The 15,796-nt window shown below is 54.5% G+C and overlaps 1 protein-coding gene across 2 annotated transcripts in view; it reads right to left on the bottom strand.

Moving 5' to 3' along the window:
• The window catches only part of DLG5 (discs large MAGUK scaffold protein 5), a 109,250-nt gene that overhangs the window by 17,446 nt on the left and 76,008 nt on the right, over nt 1-15,796 (bottom strand). For both annotated transcript variants that reach the window (XM_084903658.1, XM_084903659.1), the window contains 10 exons: nt 14,614-14,798; nt 13,074-13,199; nt 9,887-10,019; nt 9,323-9,450; nt 8,290-8,465; nt 7,867-7,970; nt 5,256-5,348; nt 2,731-3,750; nt 1,927-2,050; nt 1,471-1,615 (listed from right to left, as the gene is read on the bottom strand). In XM_084903658.1, the coding sequence (XP_084759784.1) occupies nt 1,471-1,615; nt 1,927-2,050; nt 2,731-3,750; nt 5,256-5,348; nt 7,867-7,970; nt 8,290-8,465; nt 9,323-9,450; nt 9,887-10,019; nt 13,074-13,199; nt 14,614-14,798 (2,234 nt within the window). The remainder of the gene's footprint in view (nt 1-1,470; nt 1,616-1,926; nt 2,051-2,730; nt 3,751-5,255; nt 5,349-7,866; nt 7,971-8,289; nt 8,466-9,322; nt 9,451-9,886; nt 10,020-13,073; nt 13,200-14,613; nt 14,799-15,796) is intronic.

The following is a 15,796-nucleotide window of genomic DNA, read 5'->3' as shown; positions in this document are numbered from 1 at the left end:
CCATGCCAGCGGCACAGCCAAGAGGGCCTGCGCGAGGGAGGGAGGGCACACAAATGGAGGAGCGGCCCACCCACTTCAGCCTCAGCCGGGTCGGGTTCTCTGGAGGAAGGGCTCCTACAGGGAAAATGGGCTCTGAATCCTGGGGAAGGGGGGGGGGGGGTGCCCAGGAGTGGGCAGAGGGCCCTGGGGAGGGACCAGGACTTTTCCCCAGGAGAAGGGGAGGGCCCTGGGGAGGGACCAGGACTTTTCCCCAGGCCTGGGAAGTCAGAGGGCAGAGAGCCCAGGCATCTTCCGTGTCAGGCCCAATGATGGCCTTTCTCTCAGCATCATGAGACCACATCTCTTCCGCCTTAAATCCCTCCAATGGTTTCCACTGCACTCCCAGTAAGACTCCGACTCTGTACTGTGGCTGCACAGTTGGTGCCCTGTGACCTGGGCTCACCTCCGACCCACTCTCCCTTTGTCTGGCTCCCCCACTCTGTCCCGAGAGCCCATCACACTGCTGTCAGGTGCCCAGGCACAGCACCCACAGCCCTCCTTCCCGGACGCTCGGCCCATGTCCTGTGCAGCTGGCCCACAGCACCACCCTCCCACCCGGCGGCTCCCCACCGTCCAATCTAACCCTCACCGGCCTCCGACTCAGGCCAGCTCGTCGCCTTTTTTACGGTTTTCAGAGCTATTCGGCACCATGTGGTATCGCTCTGTTCACGTTTTCCTATCTGCCTCCCACATGTGAAAACAAACGCCACGAGTAGAACCTTGTCTATTTAGTTCTCCACTGCATCCCCCTGGAACTGGAACAGTCCATGGCATGTAGTAGGTGCTCAATAAAAACTTGTGAAATGAGTGAATGAATGAACGAACAAACAAACAAAAGTGACCATTTTTTCTGTCTATTTCCTCATCTATATAAAACAGAGACACACCGAAACCGGTTTGGCTCAGTGGATAGAGCATCGGCCTGTGGACTGAAGGGTCCCAGGTTCGATTCCAATCAAGGGCATGTACCCTGGTTGTGAGCACATCCCCAGTGGGGGGGGGGGTGTGCAGGAGGCAGCTGATCAATGTTTCTCATCGATGTTTCTAGCTCTCTATTCCTCTCCCTTCCTCTCTGTAAAAAATCCATAAAAATATATTTAAAAAAAAAAAAAAAAAAAAAAGCAAAGATACAATAGTCCTTAGCACCTAGGGTTGCTGTGGCAATTGAGACGATACTTACAAAGGTATGAGCACAGCGCCTGACAGTGAGCGACGGAGCACTGGCTACCATCACCATCACCTTTCCTTAAACACCTTCTCAAGCTCCACGTTGGAGAACCGCTTTCCCTGGGGCCCCGGCACTGCTGAAACCAACCCCTTCCAGCTGGGCCAGGAAACCTGTGTCCGTGAGCCTCTCCATGCCCCGGTGGCTGTGTGTCCAGGTAGGCTTGGATGGCGGGGGTGCAAGGAGGTGTGGGGGACTTCACGTACCTGGGATGCAAAACCTGGGGGCCGACCTCTCTGGGGACGGGCGGAGAGCTGCAAGGGCCGAGCCTGTGGCTGCGCACGGTGTAGATGGGGTTCCTCAGGATGGAGCTCACAGTGGTGCTCGGGGTCATGCTCCGGGGAACGGTGCCTAGAAATGGGCGGGGTGAGACCCAGCTCCCCAGAGCACCCAGCCAGCCCACAGCTGTGCGAGCCTTTCTCTCTCCGCTGCTTCCTGTTGCCCAGGCCTGTTGCTATGGGAGAAAGCACTCTTCAAAGCCAGGAAATGTCACTGACACTGATTAACATCACCCAGACAGGTCAGCACCTGCTCGCTTTGTGGACCTCGGGGCTCAGGACACACAGCTGCCCCTTGAAATGACCGCCTCCACTGTCCCGGGCACTGCGAGGCTCCGGGGCCACCAAGCCCCTCCCCCGCCCAGCCCTGCCCCGCTGACTCACCCACAGATGCCTTGCCGGGGTAGAGGGGGGGGTTGCTGTGCCGGCTGGAGTGCCCTGGTGAGTAAGGGGACCACTCCGGGAGCTCCGGGGAGACTTCTCCACTGGCCGAGACCCACTTCTGCTCCTGCAGAACCAGAGGCAAGAGGGAGTGGCTGGAGACAGGGAAACGCATAGGTGTTTACAAGCAACTCCGTCCCTTCCACACTAGCTCCTCCCACGTGGACACAAAGTGACGGTCAGGAGGTGTCCTTGCTCATTCAAGTCGCCTCATGCACCTGGAGGGAAGAACTGCCTTCAAAAATGCTCCAGAAGAAAACCACAGAGGAAGGTCCTGTGCTTTCCAATGAGCAGGCTGTGTGTGCACAGGTGGACCGTGCACCAGAGCCAGGGAGGCTCCGTCTGCAGAGCCGCACGAACCTGTTCCGCTCACAGCAGCTCTCCCTTCCAGAAATGGCCGCACCCCCGCCGTGACCACCGGCCTGCCCTGCTGCCAGCTAAGAGTCTCTATGCAACCCCTCCAGGCCGGTCCATGTCACCTGGTTTTGTTGTACAGTTTCAAAAGCTTCTCGCTGAACAAGCACATTTAATGCTACACCCAGGCATGTGTTTCTCTCTTGGGTGTCATGTCCCCAGGAATGTGCACATCTACGGGACTCTGCAAAGGAAGGCTGCTCCCACCAGCATCCACCTGCCTCCCTCCGCTCCCTCAGGTAAACGCTCAGAGCCAAGGAGCCAGACCAAGCACAAGGCTGGCAACGGCCAGCTACCCCTCCTACCCTGACCCTCCACCCGGCGCTGCCCTACCTCCAGGAACTGAGCGGGGATCACCACGGGCGCAAGCTTCGGCCGGAAGCTGGGCGCAGACTTTGGCCGGCGACGCTTCTGCCCCTGCTCGTCCACCTTCTGGGAGGTGAGGTCCTCATCACAGGACTTCTTGGCGGGCAGGTAGGAGGAGTCCCCATCCGCCTCGGGGTAGTAGCTGGAAGCAATGCGGACCCTGGTCTTGCGAGGGGGCGAGGCGTGCATGGGTTCCCCGGGGTCCAGGTCGCGGGGCAGGGCACTGGGGGGGCTGGTGGACGGGGAGCTGCCCACCAGGGTGGCCTCGGATTCGGAGCTGGTTTCTAGCCGGTGCTGGAACTTAATGGAGTCACTCCTCCTGGGAGGTTTTGGGGGCGTCAGAGGCCCCATCCTCTTGGAGGGCTGGGGGGAATGCGCAGGCCCAGAGCCGGGGAGCAGGTAGTCTATTTTGGGGGGTGTCTGGGGGCGTTTGAAAGTGTTGGGGTCGAAGATGGACTTCCTTTGCTTTGGCTTCTTGTAAACAGAGAGCTTCTCGGGCGCCGCCGCGGAGCTGAGCACGGCCTTGGGCCAGGTCCCGCCGCTGTGGGCGCCCTCGGGCTCGGCCTTGTCCGGGGGAGCCTCCGTCGGCCCGCAGGAGCCAGCTTCCGTCTCGAAGGGCAGCAGTGGCCGCCGGGCACACACGTCCCCCAGCCCGTAGCCGCGCTCCCCGGAGGCATCGGAGCGGAAGGAGCTCAGGCTGCGCTCGGAGGCGCTGGGACACGTGTGGGGGGCGGCTGGGAAGGGCCCCCCCGGGAACGGCTTGTGCAGGAAGGAGCTGCCGCCGCCCGGGGGCCCCAGCTCCTTCCTGTCGTCCGGCCTGTCGGTGCAGAAGATGTCCGTCTGCGTGGAGTTGTTGTGCTGCATCAGGTTCCGCTTATTCTGAGCCTGGACCTCCGGGCCGTGGGCTCGGAAACTCAGCGTCTTATCCGAGTCCTTGATGTTTTCGAAGATGTTCTGGCCACTCCAGGAGGCGCTCTGAGGGAACACCTATGTGTAGGGACCACGGAGGGGTGAGAAAGAGAGAAAAAGACAACAGAACCTGGCGTCACCACTGAAACTGCCCCTGCAGGTAAAGCAATGGCCAGAAATGGGCCCACACCCCAGAAAGCAGACACATGTACGTGCATGGTGGGAGGGGTAGCAGGCACACACACACACACACACACATACATACATCTCACATACACATACACGATCACATACACACGTGTCACACACACACATCACACACACACCCATCTCACATACACATACACGATCACATACACGTGTCACACATACATGCACCACACACACACACACACACACACACACACACACACACACTCTCCCTGACCAGAGGCTTTCTCACCGCTCTGCTCACTGGGACCCGCAGGAGAGCCTTACGTGCTCTTGACTTTGAGCACTTTCTGAAATCACCTGTATAATGAATGCCCTGCATCCTTTTTAATATGACTGAATAAAAGAAAGACTCATTATTAACAATACGTCTCTTTTAGTATTCACGTAATGGAATATCACTCAGCAATAAAAGAGATGAGCTATCAAGCCGCGAAAAGAAACGTAGGAAACTTAAATGCGTATCATTATGTGAAAGAAGCCAATCTGGGAAGGCTACATTCCAACGAGAAGACATTCTAGAAAACACAGAATGATGGAGATGGTGAAAAGATCAATGGTCTCCAGGGTCAGGGCAAGAGAGAAAGGGGTGGACGGTGCAGCCCAGAGGCTTCGTCACGGTGAAGCCAGCTGTGTGGTACTGCAGTGGGGGACACAAGTCCGTGTACATTTGTCTAAACCCACAGAATGTACGACACCTAGAGTAAGTCCTCGTGTAAACTGTGGACTTTGGTGAATACTGATGTGTTAGCATCGTGGCACATGAACCCCACTAATGCAAGATGTTACTAACAGGGGAAGCAGAGGGAGAAATATGAGAATTCTCTACACTAGTTCACCTTTCCTATAAAAAACTACTCCCCCAAAAGTCTATTATTATAAAATAAATTCTTAAAACTTGGTTTAATGAAGTAGATGGGCCTATTTTTCCTATTTTCTATTAATCTTTTCGATTATGTAGAAGAGTTGATAGAAAAGAACAACGAATACTCATAAACCCACCATTTAGGTTCGACAATATTCCTACATCTGTCAATATTGCAGAACATCTGAAAGTTACGATATATTTCATCCCCAACAACTTTATCACGTACTTCCCAAAACTAAGGTCATTCTCCTCTGTGACCCCAATACTGTCATTGCTCCCATGAAAATCTACAATTCCTTAGGATCAATTAATTATTCAATCTAGATCCAAATGTACCCAACTACCCCCAAAATGCCCTCATAGTTTTTAATTTTTGTTTTTAAACCATATTCTGGTCAGGGTTCATGCACTCGCTGCACTTCATAAATCAATACCCCTTTTCCAAGTGACACAGAGGAGTGGAGCTGGGACTGCGAGAGCAAGGACAGAAGGGCGGGACCCTTACCTTCAGGAGGGAGAGGGTCAGGGAGTCCTGGCAGCTGCGCAGCAGAGACTCACACTCATTCAGAGACTTGTTGTCCAGTGCGATGCCATTGATCTAGGGCCAAACAGAGAACCTGTCAGGCCCGCCGCCAGGACAGTGGGCCTGGTTCTGTATGGTCTGTATGGTCCCCAAGTCTGCAGCTGGCAGAGGAGACAGCCCTGCCCATAAGGCCTGAGGAATTCAGGTAAGGGGCTTCCGTGGCCATGGTCCACACAGCCTTAAGAGCATTCTACAAGAAGATGTGTGTCTGACTAGGACCGACACCAAGGTTGCGGGGACAGCTGGCTCTGCTTCCTGCTGTGTAAGGCTGGACCCCGGTTCAGAATGCCTTCGAGCACAAATTGGTAGATAGTCACATGAGTCCCCCAGGGGGGGGGAGAAGACTAGAAAATGCAGCCATGGTGCGGAAGGCCTCTGTAAACTAGAAAGTACCACGTGAGATGAAGTTTCGCCATTGTTCACAAAGACACACCACCACCGCTTCTGCTTGAACTTCTGTCCACATCCCTCTCGGATGTGCTCCAATCTTAGAAGTGTATGAGCAACAGGCGAACAGTCAGGCCAGGCTGCACCCACACCAGCAGTGGGAAGGAACACAGCCCAAGGCGGGGCAGAACAGCCAACCACACACTGTACCATTCTACTCATCTACCATTCTCAAGATGACAGAGGTATAGAGATGGAGAGCAAACTAGTTGCCAGGGTTTCTGAATGAGGGAGCAGGTGTGGGTGTCACTATAGAGGGGTAACAGGTAACACAAGGGAGAGTGTGGTGGTGGAACAGTTCTGTCTTGATTTTTTTTGTTTTGTTTTGGTTACCTAAACATGATCAAGTGACATAGAATTAAATACACACACTGTACTGTCAACTACTGGTTTTAATATTACAGCTATGTAAGATATAACCATTAGGGAAACTAGGTGAAGGGTATATAGGAACCTTTCTATACTACTTTTTTTAATATTCATTATGAAATATTTTAACTGAATTATAATTATTTCAAGGCCAAAAGTTTAAAAAACATATGCAGAGGGATTAGAGTGGTGGATTCCTTTGGTTGTCTTTTCTTTATAAATTTCCCATATCTTGAAATTTTTTCACAATGGCCATGTTGCTTTTAATGTCTGGAGCCCCCCAAATCTGAAAAACTCTGGCAAAGGTATGAGGTGAGGAGCTCCCACACACACTGCAGGTGGGGTGGAAAGGCCTGGGCCTGAGGGGGTGCAGGGAGGATCAAACCAAACGTTAAATGCTTATCTGACCAGCAGTTCCCTGCCCTAGGGACAGCCCACACTCTCGGGGGGTTTGTGGGGAGGAGCCATGGGGCCGTGGAAGGAAGGATGCAGCAGGTGCCATGCAGCACAGCTTGTAAAGGCAAAGACACCCCGAGTTTCTGCTGAGGCCGCAGCTAACAGCCGCTAAGGAGCCTGCAGCTCCTGCAAGGACCCCGACATGGCAAGGAAGAAGCGCAGGGCATGCGTCACAAACAAAACACGACTAGCGGCTCGGCCTGCGATGATCCCATCTGGTTTTGTGTGTGTGTGTGTGTGTGTGAGATACCTGTATTTTGAACATTTCTGAAAGAAAACATAGTGAGTTGTTAACCATGGTTGCCATGGGAACTGATGGGTGGGGCGTCCAGAACTGGAGGAGATCCTGCTGCCACTGTGCTGGTCACAGGCCTGGATTTGGGGGGTGTCATGCTCACGCACACATGCCTTCACTTTTGAAGAGTTACTACAAAGACCAAGCATGCATGCTCTATGACTCAGACCCCGCACGGCACTGTGGGTGTGGTCACAGGGATCTGCTACGTCTCCCAACGGTGGCTGCTGCACACCGGTGACGTCCGTGCATGCCTGTTTGCGATGGCAGCAACTGAGAACAACTCCTAGGTCCATCAGTTGTGGGATAATTTAAACTACCACGAGGTGGACAAAACCAGTAAGGATCAACTTGGAAAGATATCCACGATGGCAAACTGCGGCTAACATGAGATGATTCCATTATCGTATCGTAAAAAGCAAACAAAACCCCAAACCCCCCTCTGTGCACACAGATCGGCACGAGCCCTGTGGTCTGGCTGGGGGCGCATCTCCAAAAGGGGGTAGAGGTGCCTCAGGAGCTAGATCACAGGGAGGAGGGGACCACCACGTCACACCCTTCGGTATTGCTTGATTATTTTACCACAAAAGAGTCTTACTTTGATAATAAAAATAAATACATTTTAGAAGAAATGGATAAAGCATTAAATAAAAAAGATTTCTAAAAACTGATTTCTTTAAATTGGCCTCTCTAGGCATTCACATATAGAATAAAGGTTGTAAAGAAATACAGTGAAAATGTTAACCAAGGTTATCTATTCCTTCCTAAACCTTTTCTAAACGTCTGAATTTTCTACAGTAAATAGAAACATACTATTAGAAAGGGGGAGGGGGGAAGATATTTAACTGTTTGCATTTAAAGAAAAAGGCAAATGTAAAAACTGTGTCCATTACGTCTTGTTCACACCTCCCAAATTTGGATCTGTCTCTACATGCCGCGGACGGACGGCCCACCCCGGAGACTTACCGCCACGATCCTGTCCCCCACGGCAAGAGACCCTTCTTTGGCGGCGGGGCTTCCGGGCACCACGGCGGCAGCATACACGCCATTCTCCAGGCTGATGCCGCTGTCTGTCAACCACAGGCATCCCCAGTTAACCCCGCCCAGCCGCATGGCCCCTGGCTGTCCCGCCTCATCTTTGGGAGATGCTCTTATGAAGCGCCTGTCCATCCCAGCGCCCCCCAGGCCAGACCACCCAGGAGCTCAGGGACATGTGCTCTGGGGAGTGCCTCAGACAAGCAGGACCCAGGACCCAGAGGCCCCACGTGGGGGGAGCACACGGGCTGCACTCAAGCAGCATCAGCACCTCAGCCCTGGAATGCAGTGCACCCGCAACACAAGGAGGGGCCCCTGCCGTCGGAAGCCCCTGCCCGGGCCACCGGCCGCTACCTTTCTGTCCACTCAGGCTGATGTGCAGGGGCGTGACCACCTTGCCGCCCAGGGACTTCCTCCGCCGCACGACCATGTTGATGGCCCCCTCCCCGTGGAGGAGCGCCTTGAGGGCCTGCTTCTTGTCCTTGTTGATGAGGTCCACGTCGTTGATCCTCAGCAGCCAGTCATTGACCCTGCGGAGGGCAGCCCGCTCAGTGCCCATGCAGGCCTTGGGGCCGGGGGGCCGCTCAACTGTGCCCACCCGGGGAGCTGAACGCCAGAAAGCAGGTGCCCCACATACACACTCAGAAAGAGCCCCCCTTCCAGGATGGCCGAACGGTTAAACTCACAGGTGCTGGGTTCACGGCCTGGCTCCACCACCTATCAGCTGAGTGACCTAACCCCTCAGGGCGTCAGTGTCTCCATCTGTACCATGGGGTAGCACCTACCTCATAGGATTGTAGAGATTATTGAATTATTTTAAACTAGAGGCCCGGTGCCCAAAATATGTGCACTCAGGGCCTCAGCTCAGCCTGTGCCCTCTAGCAGTCTGGGAGCCCTTGGGGGATGTCTGACTGATGGCTTAAGCTTTCAGTTGGACATCCTTTGTGCTGCTGAGGAGACAGAAGAGGCTCCCACGACCGCTGCTGCACTAGCCAGCTGTGAGCTCAGCTTCTGGCTGAGTGCCGCTCCCCCTGTGGAAGTGCAATGACCACGAGGGGGAAGCTCCTGCATTGAGTGTCTGCCCCCTGGTGGTCAGTGCACGTCATAGCAACCCGTGGTTCCACCGTTCAGTCGATTTGCATATTAGTCTTTTATTATGTAGGATACTTAAACCAGCAATGAGCAGTCAGCACTATTTTCTCATCATTGGTATTTCATGGAATGTGCATCATATGTTCTCACACATGGCATGAGCCCTTTTCTACCCAGAAACGCAAACGGGATGCATTCATTTAACTGCCACCTGGCTCTCCGGGGCCTTCCACTAAGCCATGAGGGCCCCACCCTCCCCAACCTCCCTCAGAACTTGGGCTTCCTCAACTCTTACCGTAAGCGGCCGTCTGCAATGCTCCCTTTGTCCACCTTTGTGACAAATATGCCGCAGTCCCCGGGCAAACACGGCTCGTTCACACCTTCCGCCATATCGAACCCCAGTGCCTTCAAGTCAACGTCCTCCTGTCGAGACAGCAGCAGCAGCCGCACACTTTACAAAGCAATGATGAGAAACACGTGGCCATAAACCCCAAGCCACTCCCTCCACTGTGGGACTGCACCTACGCCATGATTGACAGGGCATTCAGGCCCCCAGCAGCGCCTCTGAGCTGCTACCACCCACCCCTCTCAGCTACTCAGACACACATCGCCACCAGCATTACCCCTGGGGGCCCTGCTCCTCCCTCTCTGTTCTGGGTGCCATGTCAGCATCCGCCACGCAACTCAGGAACCATCTGCTGTGACCCAACTGAAGCAAGTGCAGGGAAGGATGCATGTGCGCCCCAGAAGGAAAAGCTGAACCTCCGAACTACCCATTGGGACACTGGGGACACTGCGAGAGGGCATCCCAAGTCTTCCTGTCAGGAGAACGGGCAGAAAAGACATGAAGGAAGCTCACCGTCTCCCTTTCAAACTCCACAACTTCCGTCTCCCACTCCATGGAATCCGTGTCGATGGCTGAGTCGTGGGAGCTGTGGGCCATCAGCTGCCGGAATCGGGCCTCCTTTTCCAGCTGGGATTCCATCTGCTCCCTGCAAAGAGAGGGAACCATGGCCACGGCCCTGTAAGAGGCCAAACAGCCCTCCAAGTCACAGCCTGGAAACCAGGGACCACCAATGGGCTATCATCTCGTCCTTCACGCCAGCTGCCCAACAAATCTCAATGCCAGGCCCAGGCGTCTTGGATTTCAATGGGTTTTATACTTTTTTTTTTTTGAAAGATTCAAAAATTTGCCGAGACCAGTTTGGCTCAGTGGATAGAGCGTAGGTCTGCGGACTGAAAGGTCCCAGGTTCGATTCTAGTCAAAGGCATGTGCCTTGGTTGTGGGCACATCCCCAGTGGCAGGTGTGCAGGAGGCAGCTGGTCAATGATTCTCTCTCATGGATGTTTCTAACTCTCTATCCCTCTCTCTTCCTCTCTGTAAAAAAATCAATAAAATATATATATTTTTTAAAAAGATAAATTATTTAAAAAAAAAAAAAAAGACTCAGAAATTCTTCTCACATTTACCTAGAAGTTTCATGCAGTTCTATGAAAATGCCAGCAAAACATTTTCATAGGTACAGTCAGGACTACTCTAACGTTTATAGGGAAAGGCAAAAAAAGTGGAGCAGCTACACTCATTTAGAAAATGAAGAATTAGGTGGGAGAAACCGCTCTACTCCAATTTAAGAGTTTTTCTACAGCTACAGACTCAAGGCTGAGGGAAACCGCCAGGAAGAGAGGCACCAGATCAATGAAACAGAAGGCAGGATCCAGAAACAGCACCACCAAGTACCAAAGGTGCAGACGTAAGGGAACAGAGGAAGGAGAGCCTTCAACTAATGATGGAGCCACTGAACATCATAGAAAAAAAAAAAAAAGAATCTCAACCTGAACACCATACTTTACTTAAAAATTAACTCAAAATGCATCACAGATTTATAGGTAAAAAAAAAATAAATTATAGCCAGGCTAGTGTGGCTCAGTGGTTGAGCATCGACCTATGAACCAGGAGGCCACAGACTGTTTACCAGTCAGGGCACATGTCCAGGTTGTGGGCTCAATTCCCACTAGAGGGCATGCAGGAGGCAGCCGGTCAATGATTCTTATCACTGATGTTCCCATCTCCCTCTCCCTCTCCCTTCCTCTCTTTATTTAAATAAACTATAAAACTTTTAGAAGGAAAGTACAAGAGGAAAATCTTTAAGATCTAAGACTAGGTTAAGGGTTCTTAGACATAACATAATCCATTGAAACTAAAAATAAAAAATTTAATCAATAAATTGGACTTGATCAAAATAAAAACTTAAGCTCTCAGAAAGATCCAGGTAAGAGGGGGGAAAAGGAGTCAGAAACCTTGTCCTATCACTTGCATATAATGCCCTTCTTCCTAAAACCTAGACCCAGATCACCTTCCCAGTTCACTGGCCCTGTCCGGGGGAGTTCCTGGCTGACTCTGGACCCCCCTTTGTTTCCTGCCCGGGTGAACAGCTCCCAGCTCCTGGTCCACACCTTGGCTGGGCTCTGCTCTCATTGGCCAGCTCCAGAATGCCACTCAGCCTTCACTGGCCCCGCCCCAGCCCAGCCCACCCCTGTGCAGCCTGAAACTGGGCACTGAATGTGACTGCACTCCTCTCCCCCCTCCCACTGGGCACCTGCTGCTCCTGCAGGCTGGGGGCTTCCTGTGCAGCAGCTCGGACCATATCACCAGCACCCCGGTGAGAGAATCAGGAAAGGAAGTGCAACTACAAACATGCTGAACAAGCAAAGGAGGGTGACTTATTCAGATGGTCCAGGCAACCTGGCACCAGGAAAATGGAAACCTCCTCCTGCACTGATGCCCCAGGGGGTCTAGGCTGCACCTTAATTTGATTCCATCACTTGCTAGTCCCTGGAGAGACTGTCGCTTTGCAACAGCTGAAGTTTTCCTTAGAGCACTCAGGACCCAGAGGTTCCAGGTTTCTGTCTAATGAATGAAGTGCTCGTCTTGTTAGCTGTCACTGATGGGAAGGGGAAGCTGCACGCTCTGCAGAAGGGCACAGGTCAGCGAGCAGGGCTGGCACACTCCCACGCCCCTGCCTCTCGCCTCCATCCCTGGGAAGCTCCTAGCACAGACCGAGCCGCTGCTCCTCAACCAGAATCTGGTCCTGGGCTGCCATGATGGCTCCTGGGCTCTGCAATCTCTCTCTCCCCCACCCCCCAATATATTTTCTTGATTTTTATTTTTTTTTTTTACAGAGAGAAAGGGAGAGGGATAGAGAGCTAGAAACATAGACCAGCTGCCTCCTGCACACCTCCTACTGGGGATGTGCCCACAACCAAGGTACATGCCCTTGACTGGGATCAAACCTGAGACCTTTCAGTCCACAAGCCAACGATCTATCCACTGACCCAAACTGGTTAGGGCTGCAATTTCTCTTGTTAAACTTTGATATTTGTATTTTCAATCTACTGCTTAGCGTCACCAAGCCTTAAACAACACCCTGGGAGCTCTGCTGTCACAGAGGGAGGTAATCTTCCATTCCAAACAGTCTCCTCCAGATGGGCATCGAGTAACACAGCGGACAGACTGTGAGTGGTGGTCACAATCGCCTGCAAACCACCACCACCACCGTCATCACTGTGTTCCTTTGTACTTGTCTCTCTGATGGGCCTGCCTGTGGTCCGTCTCCTTCTGTGTGCTGTGAGCCCCACAGGGCAGGGGCCTGGCCGGCCTGCTCGGCCCTCTCCCCTGTGCCTCCCACAGGCCTGACCCAGAGCGGGTCCAGCTGATGAAAGAGGGAGGGGGTGGTGGAGGGAGGGAATAAACTATTCATGCTCGCCTGTGCCCAGGTGGGCACCCTGGAGCAGTCCCTTCCTTCCCATACGCTTTTGCTCACAGGGCACACCTCCATGTGCTCACCAAAGGGCCACTGCCACCTTCTCGGCTGGTCTAAGAATTTCTAATTAACACTGCACGTGGAGGCAACATTTGAACCCATTCTACAGATGGACAGAGTAAGGCAGAGAGAAGGAACAGATGGCCAGGCCCTGCCCTGAGCGGAGGGTGGGCACGTCACCCCCAGGTACACGCGCGGCCCGGGCAGGCACCCGCCCCCGCGTACTTGAGCTCCTTGAGCTCCCGGCTGACGTCGTTCTTCTGCTTGCGAGTGTCGTCCAGGCTGCGCAGGGCCTCCGCCAGCTCGGTCACGGCCCGGTCCCGCTCCCGCCTCAGGTTGTCGCAGAGCGTCCTGGCAGAGGGCACGGGGCAAGGTCAGCATCAGGTATAAGGGATGCAGGACCCACGGCCTGCGGTGAACACCCAGGCGCCTGCCTCACCCCAGAGGCACAGGAATGTTTGAGAGTTTGGAGTGGGGCCATCAAAGGCCAGCCCCATGGAGGGGCAGAGGCGACATGAGGACCCCGGATAAGAGACCCCCCCCCACTCCCACCCCAGTTATTCGGCAACAAGCACTGGGTTCCACTACCCTCCCCCAACCCACCCAGGGGCCGTGCCCAGCACCGACGAGATGCCTAACAACCCTCATGAGGCCTCTCAAAGCTGCTCCCACCCCACGGCCAGACAGCTCTGCGCAGGTGCAGGCGGGACAGCTCCGCTAACGGACATGGGGCCGCCAGGACCTCAGGACTGGCTCGGCTCCTCAGAGAGGAAGCGGGGACAGGCGACGTGGAAACAGGGAGTCTGTGCTCTGCGCCACCTCCGGCACCACACCTGCCACTGGAAGGATCCTGAGATCTGGAACCCCCTCCATGGCCCCAAGTCCCCCACCCTGAACCCTCACCGCCTGGCCAGCCTGCATGGACATCAGCCTCTCCTTCAAAAGGCCACCAGGGGTCTTTCCAAAACCCTCAATGACAGTCATTACCAACACCCCACCCCAGCCTCTCCTGGCGCTCCCTCCACCGGAACCCACTCCCACTTCTTTTTAAGCCCTCACAACTGCCCCCAGGACACTGTCAGCTGCCTGCTCCAACACGAAGGGCGAGACCTGCTCAGTCATACCCATGTCCCTCCTGCCTCTTCATTACACCTTTGCTGATGGTGGTCGCTCAGGCCACAAAGCCCGTCCCCTGTGGGAAAATCCCACTCATGCTTGCATTCTCGCTCGGATTCCGTGCTTTCTGGGGAAACCTCCCCATCTGCTCCCCCTGCCCAGTGCCCTGCTGCCCCCTCACGGCCCTGAACTCCGTTCACACATCCTCCTTCCCCTGTGCCCTGGCTGGCAGAGCTGCCCGTGGCCCCCACAGGCATCACCCCACCTGGGAGCTCTGAGCTGTCTCCCAGGATCTCCTCACTCAAGGGACTAAGATCCTGGCACATAGTAGGTGCCCATTAATACTTCCTGGGAGAACGCAGTTCTGACTGTGTCATCAGCAGCCCCCCGAGAAACCAGCCTGGTCTCGGGCCACCCCGCAGGGTCTCAGTGCACTGGGACAGGGTCTGGGGCGAAGTGCCATCGAGCAGAGACACGTGGACATGCTAATGCTCTGAGGCGAGTGGGGCGTCGCCTGGGGTGAGAAGGGAAGAGCCCAGCCACTCTCACCTTCCCTGGACCCGTGGTGAGTGACAGCGCCGCCCCTCCCACCCCCACAAAGAACCAGTGTGCCGGGGGGCCCGAGCCCACACCGCCCAGGGCACCGTACCGGATACTGTCCCGCTCGGCCACGATCTTGTCCCGCTCCTGGAAGGCCCAGTCCCGCCGGCACTTAGCCACGTCCGCCTCTTGGAGGGCTTCCTTCAGCTCCTGGCACAGAGCCTTGCACTGCTTCCGCAGGGTCTCTGCCTCCTTGTTGGCTCTCCCGGCGTCGATGGCCACTGTGTCTTTGATCTGGTGGGGACGAGGGGCCGGCAGAGGAGGAGGTTACTGGGTATCTGGCTCAGAAGTACCATCCGAATGACGGGGGCCGGGGCAGGGCTGAACTCCCGGGAGCCAGATGGAGGGGGACACTGGGGTCCCATCCATACACCCCCCTGCTGTACCCCCATCTCCCAGTGACCTTGCACCCCAGCCATGCTCTGACCCTAGTAGCGTTAGTCCAAACTCTCACCTCTCCGCACAGTGCCTGAACTCGAACCCCTGTCTCTCTCAGCCAAGTATCAGTGGCCCAGGGGACCATCTCCCCTGGAGGGCTTGCTCCAGGCTCCACCCTGCCACTTACGGGCTTGTATCTCACAGGGAGCCACCACGTGGCTCTCAGTGCCCCTGTGAGCCCCGCCCGCGTGGCTCAGTGTTTGAGCATCAACCTAGGAACCAGGAAGTCACAGTTCGATTCCTGATCAGGCCACATGCCTGGGTTGCAGGCTCCATCCCCCGTGGGGGCGTGCAGGAGGCAGCTAATCAATGATTCACTCTCATCATTGATGTTTCTCTCTCCCTTCCTCTCTGAAATACATATATACATACATACATACATACACACATAAAAAATTTTTAACAAAAATAAAAAGCGAAGTGCTCCTGTGACAAAACATAAAGAAGCAAGGCCCAACTGCAGTGAAGGGTGGAGGTCCTGGTCAGGGTCATGTCCGACTCTGGCCGCAGCACTGTTTCTGTGTCCTGGTTTTTGCACCCTGGCATCCTGGGTTTCTCTCCCATCTGAACAGGCAGCAGTTGTGCTGGTGAGGGCCTGTGCATCTCAGTTCGATTTAAAAGCTGAAATCGGAAGCACTTGCGTCTTGACGCCTCCCCAGAGCATTACACACTCCGTTAAAATTCAAATCCAACCCTTCAAAGAGCTCATACAGCAAGCTCCCTGTGCCTCTGATCCTTAGAAAGCACAGGGAAGCCATAAAGCAAGTGTCTGCTCCTACTCTCGCTCCCAGGCC

Source organism: Pipistrellus hanaki, assembly GCF_964339955.1.
Source record: "Pipistrellus hanaki genome assembly, chromosome: 14".
Taxonomy (NCBI): Eukaryota; Metazoa; Chordata; class Mammalia; order Chiroptera; family Vespertilionidae; genus Pipistrellus; species Pipistrellus hanaki.
Note: the sequence above shows the minus strand (reverse complement) of the source record. Positions and strands in the feature narration are given on the sequence as shown.